Source organism: Moschus berezovskii, chromosome 1 (genome assembly GCF_049115385.1).
Source record: "Moschus berezovskii isolate FMDL1 chromosome 1, NW_MosBer_1.0, whole genome shotgun sequence".
Lineage (NCBI taxonomy): Eukaryota > Metazoa > Chordata > Mammalia > Artiodactyla > Moschidae > Moschus > Moschus berezovskii.
Genome location: NC_142460.1, coordinates 17,400,758 through 17,426,095, shown reverse-complemented (window position 1 = coordinate 17,426,095; position 25,338 = coordinate 17,400,758). Strand labels below are relative to the sequence as shown.

The 25,338-nt window shown below is 53.5% G+C and overlaps 1 protein-coding gene across 4 annotated transcripts in view; it reads left to right on the top strand.

The window, feature by feature from the left end:
• The window catches only part of LOC129556327 (ninein-like protein), a 73,156-nt gene extending 48,082 nt beyond the window's left edge, over nucleotides 1-25,074 (top strand). For 3 of the 4 annotated variants that reach the window (XM_088835521.1, XM_088835525.1, XM_088835528.1), the window contains 7 exons: nucleotides 1,546-1,651; nucleotides 3,680-3,789; nucleotides 16,968-17,126; nucleotides 17,785-17,898; nucleotides 20,889-21,059; nucleotides 22,249-22,362; nucleotides 24,131-25,074. In XM_088835521.1, the coding sequence (XP_088691647.1) occupies nucleotides 1,546-1,651; nucleotides 3,680-3,789; nucleotides 16,968-17,126; nucleotides 17,785-17,898; nucleotides 20,889-21,059; nucleotides 22,249-22,362; nucleotides 24,131-24,322 (966 nt within the window). In that variant the 3' untranslated portion in view covers nucleotides 24,323-25,074. Of the gene's footprint in view, nucleotides 1-1,545; nucleotides 1,652-3,679; nucleotides 3,790-4,806; nucleotides 5,058-9,890; nucleotides 9,996-10,981; nucleotides 11,052-16,967; nucleotides 17,127-17,784; nucleotides 17,899-20,888; nucleotides 21,060-22,248; nucleotides 22,363-24,130 lie in introns of those variants that run through there. The other variant, XR_016037230.1, reaches the window with a different exon arrangement.
• The last annotated feature ends 264 nt before the right edge of the window (nucleotides 25,075-25,338 follow it).

Sequence of the window (25,338 nt, the reverse complement as noted above, 5' to 3'; positions counted from 1 at the left end):
CACATTAAAAAAGGTAAAAAGAGAAAAAGAGGTGAAAAGAAATGAGTGACGTTAATTTTAATAACAATTTATTTACTCCATTACTTTCACATTGTCACCATTTCAACATGTAATCAATATAATCACGTGTTAAGTGATTTTGCATCCCTCTTTGGGAACCCAGTCTTTAAGATCACTGCAGAGTTTATGCTGCACACCTTGATCCAGACTGACCTTGTCAGAGATGCTCGGTGGCCTGTGTGGTGTCACTGTGGGACGAGGGGGGCTGGGGCGCACACACCCGCCGCCCCTGGGCCTCCCTGCAGCTCTTGCTTCCTGGCCTTGCCCTCTCCCCTGGGACAGAGGTGCTTGCTCTGGGGAGATTGCGTATTTGCTCAGGAGTTTCTGAAAGAGGTACAGTGAGCCTAGTAAACATGTGCTTCCTCTAAGATCTGCAGGGCCTGTCTCTTCTCCCACATTGCCTAGAGCCGCCGTTTAGAGGCTCCTCCTCCCAGGGCGGGTGTGGACACAGGCCAGGCACTGGCCACCAGGGAGTTCAGAAAGAATTGACAAGAGCTGCCTGCAGAGGAAACTCAGATTAAAAAATCAGAGAGGAGGAACTTCCCTGGTGGCCCAGTGGTTAAGACTCCATACTCCCAGTGCAGGGGGCACAGGTGTGATCCCTGGTTGGGGAACTAAGATCCTGCAGAATGCATGGCGCAGCCCCCATAAAGGGAAAATCAGAGTGGGAGGTGGGGCCCAGAGTGTGTGCATGGCGTTGACCCCAGGGCCAGGGTCCTGGGGGGAGGAGCCAGCTGGAAGCGGCATCACACGTGACGTCCTCCAGGTGGGGTGACCACGGCCCACCCGAAGTGGGGGGAGGAGCACGTGGCCCCACCGTCATAGGCGAACATGGTGCTCGGGCCGTGGGACCACCTGGGAGAGCGGACTGTGAACGCTGCCCTTCCTGGCCCTGTAAAAGCCGGGTGACCAAGTGTGCTTGTTGAGTTATATTTCATTCTTGGGGTGGATAAATGATGCTTATTACAAACGAGACCCTTCCTCTTTTATTTTTCCTTTGTGCTGTGCAGCTTGCAGGATCTTAGTTCCCTAACCAGGGAGCAAACCCGCGTCCCCTGCAGGGAAAGCACAGTCCTAACCGCTGCACCACCAGGAAGGTCCCAGAGACCCTTCCTTTTCAGCCTCACGTACCCCCGAATCTCCCCTACCCTTTATGAGCATGCTCCCCCAACCTTTTGTGGTTTCAGGTGTTAAAAGGTCTCTGTATTTGCTCCATTTCTCACTTTCACTGCACTTTTTTCCCCCTGAGTCCCTTCTGTGTATCCGAGATGGAAGGTGGTGCCAGGCATAAGACGTTGGGAAATGACTCCCGCTCCTTGTCGCTCCCGGAGCAGTTCGGTGCCCGGGTATAGTGTCGGTGCCCCGTCCTGCAAGTCGGGACCAGCTCTGCTGGGGCCTGAACTGTTCCCCGGGCGCCGGCCCCATGCCCCGCTCCTGGGCCTGATGGCCGCAGTGTCTGGAGGAAGTGTCTGGCTCTGCCCACAGGACCTGCAGGACCGCAACGACGAGCTGCAGGCTGCCCTGCAAGGCCTGCGCACACAGGCGGCCCCGAGTCGGCATGGCCGCCTGCCCCCAGGACACGGCCTGGCAGGTAGGCGCTAGGCGCTGGGTGTTTGGAGGTGGTGGGTCTGCTGGAAGGTGGTGGGTCGCGTGCTTCTGACCCGGGGACGGCGTGGTGGGCCAGCCACTGCCCAGGGGGTCACAAGGTGTGGGAGAAGTGTCCTATGTGAGGCCAGGGGTTTCGGCAACCCAGAGCCCCAGGGAGATGGAGGAGGATGAATGTCCTACTGCTTGCACAGAGTAAGTGGTGAAGGTTACGATGACCTTGCTGTGACCTCAGGGCGGGCGTGTCCCCTGAGAGCCTCCTAAGGCAGGAGGGACCGAAGGAGATGCCACTGGGGAGGGGAGCAGAGAGCGGACGGGGGTGATGGGGGACGGCCTGTGATGGCTCTGACAGGGCAGCCCATGTCAGCTTCCCTTGGGGCCTCCGAGGGAAGACGGGTGGGTCTCCTGTGCACCTGGCCTCTAAGGGAGGCCCTCACCAGCACCTGCAGCAGGGGACTCTGCTGCCCCCGAGCCACAGCCCTGCTCCTTAGCCAGGGGTTCCTGGCGTGTGGCTGCTGTCATCGCGTGCCTCGATTAGTGTCAGGGGCCCATGTGGCCACAGGGAAGAGGGCGATTGTCTTTTACCCTGGACGGGCCTGAGCTGCAAGGAGTGTGTGGCCCTTGTTGAGAGCCAGGACCTGCGCCATGGGTGCAGTGGCCAGAAGGCTCTGGGTCGTAGCACCGGAGGGAACCTGGAGCTTCGTGTTGGCACCGACGGAGCCAGAGTGCTCTCGTGGCTGGAGCCTTTTCTCTTCCCCTCGCCCCCATCTGGCCGCGGAGCTTCTATCAGCCCCTTCTAAGGAGGAGCGGCGGTCAGCACAGCAGCACTGTGGTGTAGGGGCCACGTGGGTGGTGGAGGCTGGGCTGGCCGTGCATCCAGCCGGGGCCGCTCCTGACCCAGGCGTCAGCTTCCTGTTGTCAGGGTGATGGGATGCTCTCTTTCCCAAGATGCTTATGCTGAGTTCTCTTGGCCGGATATTGCTGAGTCTGTCCCTCTTTTTCATGGAAAACAATTCGGGAATTGAAAAGAGCAGGCAAGAGGTCAGGATCTGTCTGCTCCCTTCACTTTCACATCAACCGGCATGGATGAAATCCCAGCCATGGTCACACTCACATTCTGAATCAAGCCTTGAGTGTGCCCCCTACCACGCGTGGCGTGGGGTCACCTGGGCCCAGAAGGGCTGGCCGTGCTGTGGGTCCACGGGCACCTCTTTGCGTCGAGCTGTAAGGACGGGTGATGTTGCTGGTGGGGAGGATCTTCGGGACCAGCTATAAGGGCTGGCCGTGCTGTGGGTCCACAGGCACCTCTTTGCGTCAAGCTGTAAGGATGGGTGATGTTGCTGGTGGGGAGGGTCTTCGGGACCAGCTGTAAGGGCTGGCCGTGCTGTGGGCCCACGAGCACCTCTTTGCGTCGAGCTGTAAGGATGGGTGATGTTGCTGGTGGGGAGGGTCTGCAGGACCAGCTGTAGCTCCCACCCCCTCCTGTGATCTGTCGGAGCCTCAGTCCGTGACAGCTCAGTTTGCGTGACATTTTCCTTGAGACCCCTCATGCTTCATGTGATGTTACAGTGAGCAGCGAGGGCCTCTGAAAAAAAGAGGAAGCTAAAACAGAGCTTGAAGACATGGCTTTGTCACGCCTCGTCCTAAAGTGCTGTCTGAGCGCTGGTCACATTTTCCTGTGGTCCCTGCCCCTCTGTGTGCCTGCCGTGGTCAAAGGGGCAGGCATGGGCCCCGTATAGCCTGACAGATCTGGCAGGAGGCCTCCTTCTTTTTCTACCTTCGAGCGCCCTGTGTTCTGGCAAAGACTTGAAATGCTGATCTGTAAAAATGCCAACTTGGAGAACTTGGCACAGCAGACAGTCCCCAGCTCGTGGCCTCTGAGCACCGGTGCCACCTTCCTCTTGCAGAAAGGGCCCATGGAAGGCTGTGCTTCCTCCAGGGTCGGCTTGGAGGTTGGATCAGATCCCGTGGTGTCCTGGGCAGAACATCAATGGACATGTCCTCTTATTTTCAGGCACCGTCACGTTTGTGGGTGATTCCGCCCCCGTGAGTATAGAAACAGAGATCATGTTGGAGCAGCTGAAGGAACGTTACCAAGAACTCAAGATCCAGCTGGAGACCAAGGTCAGGGGACTGAGGGAGGCCACAGAGGTCGGGGAACTTCCTGCTGCTGAGACGCATCTGCGCACACATCTGCCCATAGTGAGCGCGCTCAGGGGGACGGAGGTTTGCAGGGAATGTGCGTGGCCTTGACTTTCTGCCTCCACCCGCTTTGGAAGGAGGCAGGACAGAAGGAGTAGCTAATACCGGGAGGGAGCAGTGTCCCTCCCCGTGTCCGGAGGCCGGTGCAGAGGCCAGACCTCCCTGTTTACCCTGCACTGGGAAGTCACAGCCCCCGGCTCTGTTGCAGCTGAAGCAGATTCTGGGAGCAGAACCGTAGTTCCTGGCATTGCCCCGCACCAGGGACTCCCCAGGTGGCGCTAGTGGAAAAGAGAAGCTATGTCGCCAATACAGGAGACATAAGAGCTGCAGGTTCGATCCCTGGGTCGGGAAGATCCCCTGGAGGACAGCATGGCAACCACTTCAGTCTTCTTACCTGGAGAATCCCGTGGACAAAGGAGCCTGGTGGGCTACAGTCCACAGGGTCGCACAGAGTCGGACACGACTGAAGCGACTTAGCACGCAGGGGCTCCTAGGCCACCCTGACCAAGGCTGTCTTCTTGGGTGAATGTGTCTCTTGCTCTGTCACTTGATTGTAGTGGGTTTTGTGGAGGGATGGTGCCCACAGCTTGTCAGGTGTCACCATGGCAACAGGGTGGTCCTGCCCCTGGGTGCCTGCAGTGGCCTTGCCTTCCAGGCTTCGTGGAGGTGTTGTTTCCCCCGCCCTCCTCCTGCGTTTGCCTGCCGGGCCGCCAGCCTCCATTCTGCACCTGCAGGGCCTCCCCGCAAGGCTGTAGTGGAGGTTACAGGAAGTGATGGAAGCAGGCTGCCACACAAGCCGTGGGGAGTCTTTCACGGGCCCCAGCACCCTGTTGAAGCTGGGCCAACCGCTGTTTGGGTGCTGCGCCTGGCAGCCTTGATTCGTCAAGTGAATTGTGCTTGGGGGCCCCCAGTCGACATGACTCATGCCTCTCGCCTCAGGTTAATGACCACGAGAGGGAAATGGAGGTGACGAAAAGGGCCTTTGCAGAGGAGAGGAGGCAGCTGGAGCAGGCCTTCCAGCTCGAGGTTGGCGTGCTGCAGGGTCAGAAGGCCGAGCTGCACGTGGAGTCACAGGAGGCGGTCCGAGGCCTGCGGGAGCAGCTGAAGAGGAGGGCGCATCTGGAGTGTGGCCACACACAGCAGCTGAGCCAGGAGAGGGCGCGGCTGCAGGAGGCCCTCCAGCGGCTCAGGTCCGCCACCCTGGCCTTGTGGGATCTCAGGTCCAGGATTTGTTGCCCAGAACCCAGATTTGACGTTGAATTTGGGCAGATTGCTGAGAGTCACAAGTACTCGTTACCTGAGTGGTGAGCCCTGAAAGAAGACGTTATTTTACAGGTTCTGTCTTTTCTTTCTGCCGCACTATGTGCATGGCGTGAGAGATCTTAGTTCCCTTACCAGGGATCGAACCTGTGCCCCTGTGGTGGACGCATGGAGTCTTCACCACTGGACGGCCAGGGAAGTCCCAAAGAGTCTGACTTTAAAAACACAATCTCCATCATCTATCATCTCGTGGCTCCTGGGGAGGTGGATAAAAGGCCTAAATGCCCCCAAATAATGGGAAAGGCCTTTCGTTTGGGTTAGTGGAGTTCTAGAAAAAAACAAGATTTGTGAGCAAAGGAGAGAAAAGGTTTATTTGGAGCATTGGAACGTGATCTTTTGTGCTAGAGAAGAAGGGCCCACACGCCCATCCTCTGGGCCCCATCAGGAAGCTCGGGGGCTGGAGAGGCCTGAGGTGGGAGGCTAAACGTGGGAAGGCGGTCCGTGAGCTAGTGATGGAGCGTCAGCTGTGTGGCCTGGCCCTCCTCCGCGGCCCCCCTGGGGCTCAGGCCGGCACCCATTCCATCTCAGCAGCCCAGGCCTCTAGAAGGTCTTTTCTAGGAGCCTCACAGCACCACCCAGGAGATGGCCCGGGTGACTGCAGGCAGGCACAGCTGTGTGTTGTGGCTGCGGCTCTATGCACTGTGTCTTTTGGCTCCGTGAGCGTCCACACAGCCTTCCTGCAAGCTCCCCATGTCCTGTGGAGACAGAGGCTTCGTGAGGTGTTGTGTCCCTTGTCTGGGCACAGGACACTGGCCCACCACACACACAGGTGTGTCCAGCTGAGGCACCAGCTCCTGCCCGCTAGGTGACCATGGCACGTTGCTTCCCTGGAAAACAGATCACGTGGGATTTATGATGAACCAAAAGGAATAAATATCACTGCACCTCCCAGCTGGAGAAAGAAAATACGAGCATAGCCAGTGGCCTCAAGCTCTGTTCCCAGACCCCCCCCTCACTCCTCCCCGAGGCGCCTGGACTGTTTCTCACCCTCTAGACCTTGCTGTAGGCCTCTGCCTCGGACGCCGGGGTCCCCCAATGACGTGGCACCTTGGTCGTGGCGGGCTGGCTTCTGGATTCCCTGTTCCGTGGAGCAGAGGTGGTGCTGGCCTCCCCAGGGGCGGAGCCTCAGGGGGACGCGTGGACCCGCCGTTCCCATTGCGGCTGCGATCCCAGGCTGGGCTCGGGCGCAGTGGACCATCGAGACCACATCAGGCCCAGGCACACTCGGGGGCCTTCAGTGTGGGAGCAGCCCAGTGGCCACACGCCCTCTCTGCCATCTGTCTTGGGCACTTCCCTGTGGACAGGCACAGGAGCCCAGTGCTGTCTTAGTCCTGCACCCAGCCCCCAGGCCCGGCGGGCTGTGCTGGTCCTCTCTGCTTCTCCTGACTTGCGGCACACCTTGGCTTGTTGGCCCCACGGCTAACGTCACAGTTCAAGTCTCAGTCGTGTCTGGATCACTGGACAGGTTTTCCTGGGCACCTGGCACGTGCTGTCATAGCCGGGGCTGCAGCCGGGAGTGAGACAGGTGTTTGCACCCTTCAGCCCCAGGTGGGTGGGCGGAGAAGGCTCCATTGTCCAGCATCTGTAACCCTTATTGCAGGTCTGTTCAGGTCTTATGTTTCCTCCTGGGTCTGTCCTGGTAGACTGATTCAAGGCATTTGGACATGGACGATTTTCAAAACTCCAGACTGGGCGTTTTACTGAATGGTCCTCAGCTTGGATGGCTGGTTAGGTGCCTTCTTTATGGGACCATCTTCTTTACTGTGACGTGTGGCCTTTCGTGAAACTGTCTTTGGAGTACATTCCCTCAGTTTTTGTTTATCTGAAAATGTCTCAGCTTCTCTCCCATTTCTGAAGGCTGGTCTTCCTAGAAGCACAAACTGTGATGCGCAGTTGAAGGCTGCCCTCTGCCATCTGACTTGGGCAGGCTGCTCTGTGTGAGCATCCATTTTCCATTGCTGCGGTGATGAGTTACCAGGAAGGCAGAGGCTTAAAGCATCACAACTGAGGATTTCACGGTGCTTGAGCCTGGAAATCAGAAGTGGCTCCGACTGGGTGGGAGTCTCAGGGTTGGCAGCCGCCTTCCTTTCTGGACGCTTGGGAGGAAACCTGCAGGCCTCCCATTCTTGACCCACACCTTCCTCCTCTAGCGCCAGCAGTGACGGGCTGATCCTCCTCGTGCTCCATCCTGACTCCTAGTCTTCTGCCTGCTCTTCCACAGTGGAGGGCCCTCGTGGACAGTCTGGGACGCTCTTTCCATCTGAGGGCAGTGGATTAGCAGCTTTCCTTTTATTTGTTGCATTGGTCCCCCTTTGCTATGGAAGAGCACATTTGCAGGTTCTGGGTGCAGATGTCTTTCAGGGGCTGTTGTTCTGTCCCCACAGCAGGCGATCTGAGTTGTGTCCTCAGGTTGCTGTGAGCTCCTCCATCTTTTGTACATTTCTCTGGGGTGTTCAGGTGTGTGTTTGTCGTTTTACCTTGTTATTGAAGTGTTACATGCAGACACACAATGCACGCGTGTGTACAGTCGGCAGCATTGCTGATGCATTGTACACGCCTGTGGTGCCGGCACCCGTCACAGGGTCGCTGCTCCGCGTCGGGATGGTGCTCACCCCTGGGGCTCTGGGAGCCCATTGTTCTCCATGCTGGTGCACCTGAGGGTAGCGTTGCTGAGCCGCAGGGCACAGGGGTGGCTTCCTGTTCACTTACCGTGCTCAGAAACATTACGCCTGCTGAATGCATGGATTTGTGTTCCATGAAAGTCTTTCAGCCATTCTTTGTAAAATGTTGCCTCTCCCCTCAGTGGCCTTTTCAGGTGTATGTATGATACTAGATCTTTTCACTTTTCCTCCTTTTCCTAACCTCTCTTTCATTTCTTCCAGCTTCTTGTCTGTACATGGCACATTCTGGGTACTTTCCCATATCTCTGTGTTCCAGGTCAGTGATTCTTTCTTCAGCTATATCTAATCTACCAGTGAGCATTTATTCTGATATTGATTTTTTTTTTTCAAATTCAAACATTCTGTTTGGTTCTGCCTGGTCGTTTCTGATATCTTCTTGTGGCTTGCTTGTCCCTTTTTTAATTTCCATCTTTTAATTAACTAAACATTTAATAATATATATCCCAAGTCTGTGGTGGACAGTTCCAATATCTGGGATCTAATTCTGTTGTTTTGGCTTCTGACTGTCATAAGTGGTCCTTTCCCACATACGTTGTGGTGACCTTTGATTGTGAGCTCATGTTCACATGAAGTTTATCTCTAGGAATCCTGAGGGCTGTTGTAGAGGATTCTCCCTGCAGAAAGGATGTGTTTTGCTTTTGCCAAGACGACTTGGGAGCCTCTTAATCTGAGACCACTTTAACCTATTCCAGGGAACCAGCCCAGGACACGCACCCCTGGTGTGGTTTCTCCACACTGATATAGGTGTTGGCCTCAGGGTAACGCTGTCTTTGTGTTGCTTAATGCTCACAGTTTTGGTTTCAGCACTGGGGCCCCTGGTGGTTTCTTTAACCTTCTGTGATGACACCACACGTTAGATGATCAGCTTTGCACAGGCTCTGGTTATCTGGTGAATGTGGAGGACTGGGATAAGGCAACCACCATCTTATTCGAGGTCCAGGAAACTGGAAACAGAACTCCCCATGCCACCCACACACACACACACACACCTGCCTCGAATCAATTTGGTTTTCCAAATTGACCTCATTTGTGATCACTCTCTTCCTTGAAACCCTTCCCATCTTTTGAAATTCCGTTGACTTCTATGTCTTCATTTTTCTCTTTAGTTGCTCATGAGAAAAATGAAATCGTACTTATGCCTATGAAGGAGATACTTATGCTTGATATTATAAGAATAATACATTAAACATATGAGGTCATGTGCTTTGAGTACTTTTGATTGCAAAAACTAGAAGATAATGCCTGGTAGAGACCTAATGTTTAGGGGAATAAATGTCAGTGAGACCAACACATATTAAGGATAGATTTTCTGGGCAGCAGGTGTGCGTTTCAAGCTGCCTCCCCGTGACTTTTATTGGCCAGTGGCTCATCCGTTGCACATCAATGGAGTTACCTTCCAGGAAGACTCTTAAGAGCACCGGAAGCCAAGACTCCAGGCAGACTTGGCCTGGGCAACCTCTGTCAGTACTTGCTTTCCCCTCCTGAAGGTTCCACACTGCATCAGATCACCCTCCGTCTGCTAATGTGGGCGTCTTTCCAGTTTGCTCCAGTGCCGACCTCAGGCTGTGGGATAGGGGGCACTTCCCATAGGATTCAGCTTCCCGAGTCCTTGTGTTCCTCAGCTTTGTGCTCGGAGTCCCCGGGGGTGGGGATTTCCTTGCAACAACTCCGTGAGGACTCTCATACAGCATCTTGCATTGGTGCCAGCTGTGAGCACGCTGACATTTCAGTGAAGGTAAGGAGATGCAGGAACAGGCCAGCTGTAAACACAGAGAACCAAGGTTCTGAATATGCTAGTCACTGGCTCTTTTAGGAGCTAAGAAAGCGTTGTTTTTCTGTAGCTTATCTCTTGGAAGATGGAAACCAGAGCAGGTTCACACTGGATACAGGGAAGGAATTGGTGCCCTATGTCCCCATCCAGGGAAGGAAAGTGTGGCTGGGGGTAATTACAAGACCAGACTCAGTTGGGTGACCAGCTCCTGGAATTCCCACTCTTCTTTCTTTTTAAAATTTGTTACCCAGAATCGAGTTGGAAAAGCTTTCTGAAGAAAACACACTTTTGAAAAATGAGCTGGGGAGGATCTGACAGGAGCTTGAAGCTTCAGAAAGGACAGAGACTGCACAGAGGTAAGGGCCGGCTCAGTGGTCCCACCCCAACCACCCATCCTGGACATGGTTTGCTCATTGTAGAAGCAGCTCAGAGGGCATTACTGTAGAAAGTGGGATGTGTTCACACATAACCCATGTTCCAGGAACAGTCAGCAGAGGACTGTGCTGCCCTCTGTCCAGCCTTGATGGGCACAGGAGGGCTCAGGCATCCCACAGAATACTCCATAGCATGCTCAAGGGTCAGAGGAGGCAGTCCTGTAGGGGCAAGAGGGCCTCTGACAACCTTCCTGGGCCAGTAGAATCTGTTTGTTCTTGTCCTGATAATGGTTTCAGCTGTGCTTTTGTCCAAGGTTCATTCCTGGTCTGTGGATTTCAGTGTGTCAGAGTCAGGGGTGTAGGGCAGGGGCCGTGTGTATTGTGGAGGGATACTTGTCGGTAGATTTCCGCTTTCACTATCAGAGCCTTATCTCAGAAGGGTTTGGCTTTTCTTTTTTTTTTTTTAATTTAAATGAGCTCAGCTCTAAACTGCCGAGAATGTGGTATTGATTTGATAAAAGTGCCTGACGATTAAAGTGTGGAATCCAGAGTGGATGGTCACCCAGCGATCACTACTCCATTACAGCAATTATGCAATCCGAAAGGTTTCTTCCCTCCAGGAACCATTTTCCTTAAGTTTGGTGCTGGGACCCTTTTGACAGCAGACGTCAGCAAATGTAAGGCTGTGTTGATGGTTATGCTTCTGGGTGTGAAGAGCACTCCCACGTGCTTTAGAGAGATTAACACGTGCTGTGCGGCTGAGGAATGTCGTGGAGGGTTTGTTCTTAGTGCTGGCAGGGTTCCTCTGGTTCCCAGGCTGGGATCCAATTGGACCAGTAACAGTCACAGTGCAGGACACTGACAGACCAGTGGCTGTAGGGTATCGAGAACAGATGCACAAACCAGCCACCATGGTGACCGTGAGCAATGACTGGTCAATGATACTGTTAACTTTGCTTCTTCAACAGGAAGGAAATTGAGCTTTTAAAGAGAAACAAGGAAAAGGCCTGCTCTGAGATGCAAGAGCTCTGCACACAGGTTAAGTATTGACCCCTGGTGTGAAACGGATGCCACCCTCCCTTTTCCATTGTTTTGAAATAATCTCAAACTTACAGAAAGGAAACACAGAACATTCGTTGCTGGCCCATCAGCCCCCTCCCACTCCAAGTTGGGAAATCAGTGTGGATATGACGGGTTGTGGCCCCGTCAGCCACAACCGGGACCTTGTGTGGCTTCATTCTGCCTGTCCTTGTTCTTAGGACCTGGTGCCTTTGAAGGTTATAAGCAGTTGTTTTGGTGTGTCTAGAACTTGCTTATAATTGGATTCAGATTATGTGAGACTATCCCCTTCTCATTCCATCCTATCCGGGGACGCAAGCTTTAGTGACGTCCTTCGATTCGTGGTCAGGTGGTGCTGGCCAGGCTTCTTCACAGAGTTACTTTCCCCTTGGTGATTCCTGAGCATTTTATGGGAAAATCCCTTGGTAGGATGTGAGTGTCCTGCTCTTCATCAGACTCTCACCCAGTTGTCCTCCCCGTTTATTCAATGGGTTATAATATGTTGCCATCAGTGTTTGTTTTCATGCTCAATTGTCCCAGATTTGGCTAAAAAGAGCCTCCTCAGGGTGAGTTCTGGGCCCTCCAGAGAGGTCCTGGTCATTATTTGAGCACTTCCTTACTTTCTAGTGTCCCACGATAGTCCAGGTTCATCTGGTACTTCCCTTGCCCCAGCCCTGGAAGCAGCCACTTCTCCGAGGAATCCTGGGTGACTTTTAGCTCAGAATGGTACTTGGAGACCAAGATTTGGGTACTGGGAGTGCTCACAGCTCCTGGGACGTCACTGTGTCCAAATGCAGTTAGTGCATGGAACTAGGGAGTGTATATTTATTACGCTCACATGTGCATGGTTTCAGGTATATTTATTTATACACCTCTCTACCAGAAATCATAAATTCAAACTCTGCAATTCCCATATCACAGGGATGATCCTAGCTTTCTCTCTTTCTGTGTTTATAACTTAGGCCTCTAGCAATGAAAAGCCTGGTTTCCATCATCCTCAGTGGATGGACTTACTGTTTGATTGTTGGGGTCCTTTAATGGACTGGGACCTGGTGGTCCAGAGGCGACGATAAGAGAGTGAAAGAGAGAAAGAGGCTGATACTCCCTAGTTTACGCAGAAAACCAATAAAGTCCTTGGCACAGGACTTGCGTCTCCCACGAAGGCACTGGGCGCCTTCTCGAGAGAGTCTTAGAAGCCTGGGCAGGAGAGTGGGCAAGATGGGTCTCTACGCTCTAAGGAATCAGCCGAGGAGAGAGAGAGAGAGAGAAAGAAGGAAAGACAGACATGGGGACCCAAGCTCTGATGGAGCAAAGGTGCTTTAATGGTTTCTCTGTGAGTATATATAGGCTGTGCGGTACAAGAATTTTCTTTCAACAGTGATAAAGATCAAAAATCCAAGCGTATAGTAACAGTTACCAAGGAAACTAGGGGTTAATAATGGTCACAAGGTCAGGAGACCATCCATATCTCAAGAAAGAGGATCAAAACTAAGCAGTTTTGTTATAGAGAGAATGTTTACTAAAGGAGACTCAAGCCTGTCTCACACAATGACCTTAGTTCCTGGAAACAGTGTGCTATTCCACTTAAAAAGAAACAAAGGACTTGTGAGAAACAGCAGGCAGGAATCCTCCTGTTAAACATTCCCTGACATTTGATCAGTCCCCTTTAGCCTGCACGTGAATGCCCTTCTCACTGTGTTTCAGTCCTGACCACCACACTGGTCTCCCTTTTCCCCATGAATAAATGCTTTCTGTACTTGGTCTCACTTACTGGCTTTTGTACCAAAGCACACAGCTTGGAGGACTTCCCTTGTGACTCAGCTGCTAAAGAATCCACCTGTGGTGTGGGAGACCTGGGTTTGGTCCCTGGGTTGGGAAGATCCCCTGGAGGAGGGAAAGTTTACCCACTCCAGTATGCTGGCCTAGAGAATTCCATGAACTATATAGTCCATGGGGTCACAAAGAGTTGGACACGACTGAGCTTCTTTCACTTCACAAAGCTTGAATGTGTCATTCTTTTTTTTTTTTTAATTGAAATTATTACTGATAATTGCAGGCTCTCGCAGGGTTATAAAACATATATTACAGAGAAATACACTTTGTCCAGTTTCCCCCAGTGGTCACGTTTTATGAAACTTTAGTATCTGTGTTAGTTTGCCAGGGCTGCCATAACAAAGCACCACAGCCTGAGGAGCTTATACAACAGAAGTTTGTTTCCTCACAGTCCTTGGAGTTAGAAGTTCAAGGTCAGGGCTTCTGAGGCCTCTCTGGTTTGTATGCAGCTGTCCTCCCTGTGTCCGCACAGGGTCCACCTTCAGATGAGTCTGTGTCGTCATCTGTTATTAGGGCACCATCATACTGCATTCATGTCACCTCGCTTTACCTTAATCACTCTTTTGAGACCCCATCTCCAACTGCAGTCCCTCTGTGCAGTACTCCAGTACAATATTGGCGGTTTGGGCTTCAACATGTGAATTGGGGTGTGAGGGCAAGCCCTTAATGAGCATCACAGTCAAGCTGTTGACATTGATGCAATCTGTAGGTCTTACTTCCCCAGTTTTGGCGGGAGGGTTGTTCTTTTCCTTGGGGGAAGGGCTTTGTTGCCCCACGGCACGTGGCATCTTAGTTCCCCAACCAGGGATGGAACCCGAGTGTCCTGCCTTGGAAGGCCGATTCTTAACCACAGGACCACCCAGAAGGTCCACATGCTTCCGGAGCTTTACTTATGTACCCATGTGGGTGTCAGATCTACACGGTTTTATTCCCTGTGCAGGTTCATGTCTCCACAACCCAGCTCCACAAGGTCCTTCATATTGTTCATTCATAACTACATCCGCCATCTGTCTTTCTGCCCACCTATCCCAGCCCTAACACCACCCTTAGGGCAGAAGACAAAGAGGAACTGCAGAGCCTCTTGATGAAAGTGAAAGAGGACAGCCAAAATTGTATCATTTCATAAGTGACACAAAAGGAATCATACAGAATGAGCTCTTTGGGATTGCCTTTCCTCACATAGCATGATTCCCTGCTGTGCGTCCACAAGTTTCTTCCTGACACTGGATGGTACTCCAAGGCGTTAATGTCCCACAGCTTGTCTTCAGTTCAGTTCAGTCGCTCAGTCGTGTCCGACTCTTTGTGACCCTATGGACTGTGGCACGCCAGGCTTCCCTGTCCATCACCAACTCCCGGAGCTTGCTCAAACTCATGCCTGTCGCGTTGGTCATGCCATCCAACCATCTCACCCTCCGTTGTCCCCTTCTCCTCCTGCCTTCAGTCTTTCTCAGCATCAGGGTCTTTTCCAATCAGTCAGTTCTTCCCATCAGGTGGCCAAAGTACTGGAGCTTCAGCTTCATCATCAGTCCTTCCAGTGAATATTCAGGACTGATTTCCTTTAGGGTGGACTGGCTGGATCTCCTTGCAACCCAAGGGACTCTCAAGAGTCTTCTCCAACACCATAGTTCAAAAGCATCAGTTCTTCGGTGCTCAACTTTCTTTATGGTCCAAGTCTCACATCCATACATGACTACTAGAAAAACCATACCCTTGACTAGATGGACCTTTGTCAGCTTTTTAACATGCTGTCTCGGTTGGTCATAGCTTTTCTTCCAAGGAGCAAGCGCCTTTTAATTTCATGGCTACAGTCACCATCTGCAGTGATTTTGGAGCCCAAGAAAATATAGTCTGTCACTGTTTCCATTGTTTCCCCATCTATTTGCCATGAAGTGATGGGACCGGATGCCATGATCTTAGTTTTTTGAATGTTGAGCTTTAAGCCAACTTTTTCACTCTCCTCTTTCCCTTTCATCAAGAGGCTTTTCAGTTTCTTTTCTCTTTCTGCTGTAAGGGTGGTGTCATCTGCATATCTGAGGTTGTTGATATTTCTCCTGGCAATCTTGATTCCAGCTTGTGCTTCATGCAGCCTGACATTTCGCGTGATGTACTCTGCATATAAGTTAAATAATCAGGGTGACAGTATACAACCTTGACGTACTCCTTTCCCAATATGGAACCAGCTTGTCCTAATGCTCACCTTTTAAAGGATGGCTGGGCAGATTCCAGTTTTGGGCTGTCACAGAAGCTGCAGTGAACATCCCTAGGCAGGTCTTTGTGGGAATGGTCTTCGTTTCACGGGTAGATGCCCAAGAGAGCAATTGCTGACCTGTACAGCAGTTGGGTGTCTAGTTCTATATGAAGTTGCCCAGCTGTTCTCCAGAGCGGCTGCTAACGGTTTGTATTCCCACCAGCAGTGTTTGCTGTTCCAGTTGCCCCATATCCTTGTCCACACTTGGTGTTGTCACTCTTATTTTAGCCACTCCAGTAGGTGAGTGACACTGAGTCAGAGCAGCTAGAGGGGGCTCCACTTGGCTATTGCCTTCCCCTCGCTGATTCTGGTAAAGAATGCGGTTTCCCTTGAGGGCAGAGAGCAGAATGCTCTGTGTACTTCAAACCAGTCGCAGTCCTAGTCTGCTCAGGCTCCATACGGAATGCCACAAGCAGGCGGCTTAAACTACAGGAGTTTGTTGTCCCAAGGTTCTCAAGGCGGGGCTGGCTTGGTTCCCGTGAGGCTCTCCCAGGCTTGTGGGGAGCCCCCTCTCACTGTGTCTCCTTATAAAGTCACTGTCCCATTGGATTAGGACCCCACCTTGCGAGCTCACGTACCCTTCATTACCTGCTGCCAGCCTTGTCTCCAGACAGTGGGGACTTTGTGGACCTGGTTCTACCCACAGCAGCCACTCTGTGTAGGCCTCCAGCCTTTGGTTCCTGGTGAGCGGTGACGCTCTTTGCCTGTTTTTCTTTCTGGTTTTCAGAGCATTGGTTTGCCCTGTAACTTCAGTTCTCTGATGGGCCTCAGAAGAGTTGTTGACTTTCAGTTACTCAGCTTTTTCCTTTGTTCTTGTTTGGAGGGTGGGAGTGATGACCTCCAAGCTCTTTCCAGGCCAGAGCAGAAATGGTGTTTTTTGTTTTTCACGTGGGTTTCTGCACGTTCACTGTCAGGACATAGAAGCATAGTAGATTTTCACCTACATACCTTGTGTCCTTGCTGAGTTCCCACTCATTCTGGGAGTGCTTTTGTTGCCTCTGGCTTCTCAGTCACTTTCTGTACCCTGGAGAGACCCGCAGTTCCCATCTGCCTCTTCCCACCACTGCCTGCCTCCCTGAGCCTGGCTGGTAAGGTGGGAACACCCACCCTGGGGCGACAGTGATGCGTCTGCCTAGCTGTGCGTGAACCCTGCTCTGAGGCACAGAGGGCTTCAGACCCTCAGCCTCCGGAGCAATTCTAGGGAAAAGCAGAGGAGCAAAACATGGTTTGTGTGAAGGCATGTGACCCACGGTTGGAGATAACGAGCTTCCTCGTGTCACCTGCTGGCTGCTGCTTATCTCAGGCCGCACTGCCGGCATCCAGCATCCACTGTCTGCCAAGTGGGGCATTGCATCAGTGTGCTGTGTTTAATGACAGAGCAGATTGTTTAAGAGAATCACGTGCCTCAGGTGTAGCCAGGGTTTGGGGTTTTTTTTTTTTTTTTTACTTATGTAAGATAATGTCAGAAATAACCGTGGGAGAAATGAGAAAATCATGCCAGCTCTCCAGAGCGATGATGGGATGTTGATGGGGTGCGAGCACTCCTGGTGCGCAGCATTTGGTTCTTGGGGGATGGATCAGAGTTCATCCTCTGCCCGGTGGCCTGAGAGCCCATCACTCTGGGGACACTGAGCAAGCGCCTCACCCACTAGTTGCTAATAGCAACCCCACCCCCAACTGTGATGACCAAAATGGTCTCCAAAGATTGCCAAGCATCACCTGGGGAGAAGGGTGTCCCTGATTGAGAACCCCTAGAAGGGTTCTGGCTTAAAAAAATAACTTGACTACCCGTGTTTTCTTCCTTTTCATTCCAGAGTCAGAAGTGTAGGGATGAACTGTCCCAGCTCAACCACAGGGTCCTGCAGCTTGGAGAGGAGGCGTCTACCCACCAGGCCCAAAGTGAGAAGAATCAGGTCGCCGTCCAGCTGCTGACACACAGACTGGAGGAGGCTGTGCTCCGGGAGGAGCTGCAGGTGAATGGCGGGGCAGGCAGTCTGGCCTAAAACAGACCAGGGACAGCCCTGACATGCCTGGACATAAAGCGAGGGGCTTCACAAGCAAGCCCTGAAAAGTGTGTGAACTTTAGCAGCTTTTGCAAAGCCTGGTATCTCTAGACAAAGTAGCAGAAAGGAATTAAATCCTGATGATAGGAGCCTAAATTGGGATGACCTCTCTAGAGGTCGTTATGGCAAAACATACATCAAGAGCGGTCAAGAACGTTGGTGTGCTCTGGCTTCATGATTCTGCTGTGGGAACTTTACTGAGCATTGTGGATGGACTTAGCTGAACCTATTTTCATCGCTCTGGTGCTTATAACAGCAGCAGAATTGGAATCAGCTTTGAATCATCAACTGTATTGACTCAGTCAGTAAATTATGGTGCTGCCATTGAAAGCCACATTTTTGAATAGTGTCTAATGCTCTAGACATTATAAGAGAGAAAGCAAGGCCTATGATGTCTGGTGACAGCACGTGTGTGTGTGGAGGAAGAGCCAGGAGATACAGCTCGTCGGGTGTGCTGTGATCACGGCTGACTTAAATTTTGTAATTCTTGCTTTTCTGAAGTTTCTGCATTAAACACGTATCACTTTGCTAACGTTCTTATACTTGTGAAACCGACATTTAAAAACAGGGTAACCAAATCCAAAAACTTGATCTTGAACTTGACCACGTGACTCAGGAACGTCAGAGCCTGAGACTGGCACAGTCACAGCTGAGAGAAGCCCTTGAAGAGAGTTGGGACCAGGTGGGTGTGCACGGCGGTCCCGGACTGAGAGGGGTCTGCCTCGCCTCTGACCGCCTGGGTGGGACTAGTCCGGCCAAGGGCGTTGTGGGGCTGGCTGAGTCCACACAGCTAGGGGGCGCCCTCCAGGCTGAGCACGCAGTCAGGCCCCGTCCAGGGTCAGGTGGAACGCCAGTGGACCGTGTGAAGGGCTGTGCCTCACGAGGGCAGGCAGCCATAGCAGCTTGTGTGAAGGCATGTAGCAGCTGCTCTGGGTGTGCCCTCTGCGGGTGGAGGAGCCAGGGAACACGGCAGGTGGCCTCCAAGGTCCAGGCCACGGGCGGAGCAACCCCCGAGGGCACCAGCTCCTCGCCCCCGGTGGAGCCCGGGTGTCACCACCCTGTGGCATGTGTGTGGCAGTGCCGCCCACTGCCCTGCCCTGCACTTGTCCAGCGCCTGCCAGGCTCAGAGGTGCGGTGGGGAGGCAAGGAGCCCACGGGCTGGGACACACAGATGTGTGCAGAGTGGGCCCAGGAGGGGTGGCGGGTGCCTGCCAGCATGAGGTGCTGGGACGCAGGGCTGGTTCTTCCGAGAAGCTCGAGCAGGAGGAGAGGAGGGAGGTGCCGGTGTGAGGTACCCTGAGAGCCTCAGGCCCTGGTGGACTCAGACATGGGGTGCGCTTGGAGGGCCAGGTTCTGCGGGGGGAAGGGGCTGTGAGAGAGTGTCTCTAAGCCTTGTGTCTCTGTTCAGCCTGACATCAGGTTCCCCACCTGGCCCTGGTCTGACCCCTGGACTTAGCTGTGGACACCTGGTGTGAGAGGTCACTTCTCAGATGGCCTGGGTTGCAGAAGGGTCTGTCTGCATGTGGGACTCCTCCCTGTCCAGGGTCTTAGGAGGGGCTGGCAGACTCCTGTGGGCCCAGCCTCCCACTGTCAGCAGGCACTTTCTCCAAGGTGTCTCTGTGAATTGGGGGCTCCCTTCCCTGTGTGTAGTGCAAAAGGAACCTTGAGAAATTGCCGGACTGGTTTGAGCCTTTGAGGTGAAGAAGACAGATCCACCCGTGGGCAGCAGGGCTGGGCTGCCGGAGGCATCCATACTCGCTGGGGTGGGGGATGCCCAGCACTCGGCCACTGTCACGGGCAGGAGCAGCTGCTGGCATCACCTTTGGTGAGTTAGATGAGGACCTCCCGAAACACGCCTGGATGAAAGTGTGCAGAGGGGTGTAAGGCGCTTATAGGGCATCTAGGGACACTCAGGGGGGTGCAGAGGTGAGGGTGCCTCCAGAGCCGTGGGGAGGGAGTGATCCTGAGGTCACGGGGCCAACAGAGGAGCCAGGCATCGAAGAGGGCTCTCACGTGGGTGGCGTTCTGGCGTGCTGTGGGCGGGGTCACCTGCACTGGCCTCTCTGTGGCATCGGGTCCATGAGATGTGGCAACCAAGCACCCAGGAAGGGCAGACAAGCATCCAGGCTCCTGAGCACTGTGCCAAGGGGTTCCTTAGCATCACTGCCCCACATTTGGCCAGGCCAGCCTGGATTCAGGGTGGAGAGGTCTGCCGTCCTCTTGAGGGGCTCACTGTCCCACCCCAGCACCCAGAACACGGAGGCCCTGGCTTCCTAGCTGCAGTGGCCTCGCTTCTCTTTTGGGGAGTCCTGCCTTCTCACGTGGCGGTCGTGCAGGGCTTTCCGGAGCGGGCCCACCCTCCATCCATGCCTTGCTTTACAAGGAGGGCCTCAGGGGCACTCAGCTAGGCCGTGCTGAGGAGAGTGGACGGCGAGGCCTGTGGTCAGGCTTCAGGGCTTAGCACAGCATTGGCTGCAGGAGGCGGCAAGGTGCCCAAGCAGGTGTGTGGGACTCAGACATGTGCTGGAGTGACTGCATAGTGATCATCCGAAGCTCTAAAGCCCCTGGGAGGACGCTGCCTCTGGTGGAGGGTGTGTGAGAACCTTCCTCGCCTCTCTTCATCCCAGGAGTGGGGCGGCTGCTCTGCTGGACCCATGTGTATGGAGAGCCTCTGGGGGTCTGTCCAGGGAAACTGCCCGGGGTGGCCCTTCAGACCCGCAGTGACACAGGGCAGTGAGGGAGTGGGGCTGTGGCTTACGGTTTCACCCCTGCCTGGGGTGGCCAGTGCCCTCCTCCCCGGCCTGCCCTCAGCAGGGTCCCTGGTGAAGCCGCTGCCTCTCCCGTCCACGGGGTCTCAGAGGGCAGTTCTGTGTGCTCCAGACGAGGCCACCGGAGCCCGTGAGGTAAACGGTGTTTAGATGGCCTCCTGGGCGCTCCATTCAGGGAAAGCGGCCAGGCCCTGGACAGCCTGATGCCAGCGATCCCGTGGGTTCTGTGCCCAGGGAGCAGGTGGCCGAGTCCGTCCACATCCACGCCCCGCCAGACACTGTGCAACCACCTCCGGGGCCCTGGCCACAGCCCGTCTCAGGAGCGTGAGCTCTACATTTAGAGGGAGGCTGCTGTACGTGGCTGGTGTGGGTCCCTTTATTGAAGGAATTAAACCCAGCGAAGAACCCAGGAGGTAAACAGGACAGAATAACTTGATCCTTCCAGGATCCGGCACGAGGTCACAGGGAGGGCTGCAGGGAGGCCTTCCAGGCGCTCAGGGTGCAGAAGCGCCCCTGAATGGACTTGTGTTAGTCGCTCAGTCCTGATTCTTTGCGACCCCATGGACTTTAGCCTGCCAAGCTCCTTTGTCTGTGGGACTCTCCAGGCAAGAATACTGACTGGAGTGGGTTGCCATGCCCTTCTCCGGGGCATCTTCCCAACTGAGGGACCAAATCCACGTATCCTGTGTCTCCTGCATTGCAGGCAGATTCTCTACCGTCTGAACTACCAGGAAATGGAGTGTGGGCATCAGATAAACGGACTCTTTAGAGATTGTGGGCTTTACTGGACACGCCCTTCCTCTCTGGGGTGGCCTACCACGTAGAGATACAGTTTTGTGTGTCTGGTGGTGACCCTGAAGCTGTGGGCAGTCACCCCACAACCGCTGTGCCTTTTCCCTGGCAGCTGTATGGAGCCACCGAGAGACTGCGGCTGGCCAGGTCCCAGCACGCCCAGCGGGTGCGGCAGCTGCAGGAGGAGATGGCACAGCTCGTGCCCGCAGGCCATGTGGCTGAGTTGCAGCAGCTACTGGAAGGGGAGCAGCGGGCAGCTCGGCGGCTCCAGGAGCAGGCCCGGGTGAGGGGACAGCGTGCAGGGGCCAACTGAGGGTGACGGGGAGGGTGAGTAGGATCTCGGGTGACTTAGCCACAAGCTGCCCAGGTGTCAAGTGGAGTACGGCCCGACAGCCCTCCCACCATGTGGGATGTTTGTGGAAGCCACGGGACCTGGCTTCCGCTGGGAACTGGTGGGTGTTGAGCAGCCGACCCTGAAGTCCCCCAGCCTGTTTTCTGGGCCGTTTATGTCTGCAGCCAGCCATACACATGACCTGCGTCCAGGTCTGAAAGGTGGTGATAGAAGGGCCACAAGAGATGGATGTGCAGGGTCCCTGTCTGTATAGCTATTCAGGAGTGTAGGCAGGTGCAAAGGTCCTGAGGTGGGCTGTGCTTGGCATGTTTAAAAGTAGCAAGGGGTGGGGGTTGCTGGTTGGACATGAGATCAGCACGGACTTGGGGAGGCCTGCTGTGTGCCAAGCTCTCATGTAGAAACAGTTGCTGCCTTAAAAGAGCAGCAGAACAGTGGCTCAGTGTGCTCTGCAGGGGACTGGATCCTGGCTCCACCACTTGAGCCAAGTGATTTAACTGAGTGAGTGATTTAACTCTCTGTGCTTCCACTTCTTTCAACCTCTGGAGGCAGTGGTTCCCACCTCAGAGCAGTCTCTCAGGCATCAGTGAGTCAGCACCTCAAAGTGTGAGCCGGGAAGCACATTTGGGTCCTCAAAGTTCATGGGTCAGTGGGAGGGTGAGGAGGGGCAGATGGCCAGGTGCCTTTGTGAGGAAGGAAGCTGTGCAAGGTTGGAAAGGTGGGTAAAATCTGACATTTGTAAAACACAAATGCTAACAGAGAACTGCCTTACAGCATTATGCAAACACGTTGTGCTGGAGAGACATTTAAGCTAGGACAGATTATTGACAAAGGAAATTTAGTCAGAGATCCTCTAGGAAGACTACCATGTTTAAGGAAACTCAACTTTGAGTCATCTGGGATTAAAATCATAGGACAAAGCATCTCTTATCTGCTCACACTACAGTGAGAAATGGAGCTTTGTGGCTTGTGAGACATTTCTAACCATCCCTCCCTATGGATGAAAGGTTAGCCAGATGCTCGGATTTTGTACACTTCAGCTGATTTCCACTCTAAAGTAAATAACCCTGAGATGATTCTTTTTAAAATGTACCGTGTTGATCTCTAACGTCCTCTTGTTCAGGAAGCACATGAAACACAGCTGAAGGCAACAGAAGAGTGGGTGGAGGAGGTGGAGATGATTTTGAAGAATATGGAAGCGCTCCTTCAAGAGAAAGTTGGAGAGCTGAAGGAACAGGTGAGTCAGGGACGCCGCCTGTGGGCATCCGGGTAGCTGATAAGGGAGACAGGCCCCAAGAGAACCCTGTGTCCTGGGGAAGTGCTGAGGAGGGCAGGGAGAGGGGAGAGAGGCCTTGCTGTCCTATGAGGTCTGCCTGGTGCTCCAGGAAGTGAAATGTCAGCGTCTGTGGAAATAGCTTCTTTTCCACAGTGACCGAAAGGGGTTTAGCTACAGCACCCTGAGCCGTGGGGCCCCAGTTCGAGTCACTCCATGCAGGCTGCCCACTCCAGACCCCACTGCCCACCTGTGTAGCCCCTGCCCTGCGGGCACCACCACCCTCCAACCTTTTCGGTCCCGGGTCCTCACTTCCCTTCCCAGCCGTCAAACTCTTGGTGGCCCCCCTACCCCCCAAGTCACTCTTGGCAAAACCTCAACCCCAAGTAAATCCTGAGGCTCCTGCATGCTGGGGGGGCAGGTGGGGTGGACTGTCTCAATCGCCGCCTTTCCCCCACACCCCTCTCTTGGGGGCCCTTGCGCTCCTCCTCCGACCCCCAGGCCCTCTCCCCTCCTCTCAGTTGGGACTTGGGCTTGTGTCCCCGTAAGACCAGAAGGTCCCAGAGAAATGGCTGTGTCCTCAGCCTCCACCGCCCCCGCTCTGGTCTCTTCTGTCCCGCCTTCCGGAGCCCTGGTCCTCCCAGCGCGTTCTCTGCGGCCTTGACACGCCCCGTCTGACCTGTCTGCTCCCAGCCGCCCGCCTGCCCAGGGGCCTGTCTCACTCTGCAGCGCGGCCCTCGGTGCAGAGCAGAGCTCCCATCGCCCGCCTCGCACCCCGCCTTTTGGGTCCTGGCAGCTGGGCTCCACGTCTCCTCTGCCAGCCCCTCAGCACAGCAGTCATCCTTAGACACGCTGGAGCTGCTGGCCTTCCTCAGAGTAGACAGCGGCTTCTCCGGGGGCCTGGAGATTCTGCAGGACCTGGTCCCCTCCCCTTGGCCCCTTGCCCCGCCAGCATGGCAGCTCTGCCTTTCTCAGAGGCCTCCTGGCCGTTCCTGCCACCCTCGCATGTGCCAGCCTCTGCCCAGGAGGTTTGCACCAGGCAGCCTCCGCCAAGGCCCCCATCCTTCTTTCAGGTCTCTCTGTTCACCTCAGGTTCAGCCGTGTGTCCCCCGCCTGGGTTCTCTGTTCACACGCCACCGGACACTGCATGCTCTGCTGGCTCCTCCCGTTAGGACACGTGCCTGTGGGAGCAGGGCCGTGGCCGGGCAGCACTGGCCGGCAGAGCTGCTCAGTAGCTGCTTGAGTGAGTGACCTCAGCGCGGACTTTCAAAGCCCAAAGCCGGGACCCCTGCATCTTTGCATCTTGACTAGTGTATCCTGTGTCCCCATTGCTCAAGCCCCTGTCGGTGTCGTGTGGGTGGCGCCCAAGGTGCCTCGGTGCGTCCTGGCTGACATGGTGGGCCTGCAGAGCACACTGAGATAAGCCAAACATTTTGGGTACTCTTGACCGTTTCCTCATTGTCTTTTGGAGGCCTCCAGATATGGGTCTTCTTGTCTTCATTTCGTGGTAAATCAACTTGTACAAAGGTGGCTTCGATTTTCTCTACCACAGTTCGTCAGTTTCCTCTCTTGTGCCAGGATAACAAAACCTGTCATTACATCCAGCATGTCTCTGATTTGTAAGGTTCCCCAAACTAGTCTGAACGCGTGTGGAGGAATAGGAAGGGAGAGCTGGTGGCGTGGCGTGGCTGCGTTAGACGTGCAGTACACTGTGGCTTTCTCCCTTCTCCAGTTTGAAAAGAACACCCGATCTGATCTGCTGCTCAAGGAGCTCTATGTGGAAAATGCTCACCTGACAAAAGCGCTTCAAGTCACTGAAGAGAAGCAACGAGGTGCCGAGAAAAAATCCCGATGCTTGGAAGAAAAAGTTAGAGCTCTCAACAAACTACTCATCAAGATCGCTACAGCATCCCTCGCTGTGTAGACTGCTTTTCTTCCTGGAATCATTTTGAAAGAACATCTTTTAAAGTAAACCACTGTGACGCTGTACCTTACTGTGGCTCACTGGCTGTATATCCCTGGATAGACGAGGATTGTGATTATGTTTACCCCACAAGCATTTAATGAAGGTCTGTGTGCCAGATGCTGGAGAAACAGGTTGGAAAAGACTGCTTTTTTTTTTTAGTGGTCCTTGGGTATCTTCCAGAGTGAAATTCCTAATTTTGCTACTGACAAGCAAAACAGATTATGGGGTTCTCAGCAAGGTAAATGGTAAAATAAAGCAAGTTTAATGTTGCACTTCTGATCTTGGCCACAGAGATTCAAATGCAAAGTCAGAGCTCTATAGTTTTACCATTGCACCGTTAGTCACTAGCATTCTCGATGCTGGATCAATATAGACACTCCAGAAACGTTGCACGTTCTGTGACTTTCAACTGGCGATAAGGGATAGAGGAAGGAAGCCTTTTTGTCAGGACCTGTTCCAAAACGAGGGAGTCTCCACAGTGCTGGTATTTTAGGGCTGTGAACTCAGGGAGGATGGTATCCATTATGAATGCAATCTTTTCCTCACTGAAATGTCGTCACACTGGTAAGTGTATGATATGTTTTTTTAAAAAAAGGAAAAATGTATAGTTTTATATCCAGGATATACATAAATTATGGTCATTTAGTTTATCAGAATAAACTAATATGAAGTCATGTATGTGCAATAAAATCCATTTCTATTAAAACTGATTAACTTCTCCGTATTTTTTAAACTAAAATATTTCAAAGATATAGAAAAATAGTTCTATAGGAGGCATTCATATGTATTACGCAAACATGCAGATGTGTTAAGGACATTGTTACAGCATCTTGGACAGAAGCCCAGTCCCTGTTCTACTGCAGCCAACCTTTTCCCCTTCCTGGTGGCAACCTCCCTCCTGAAGCTGTTGCATGCTCCCTCCCCTCCATCTGTCTGCACATTTACTGTATGTGCTTGAATGAGAAAAACGTTAA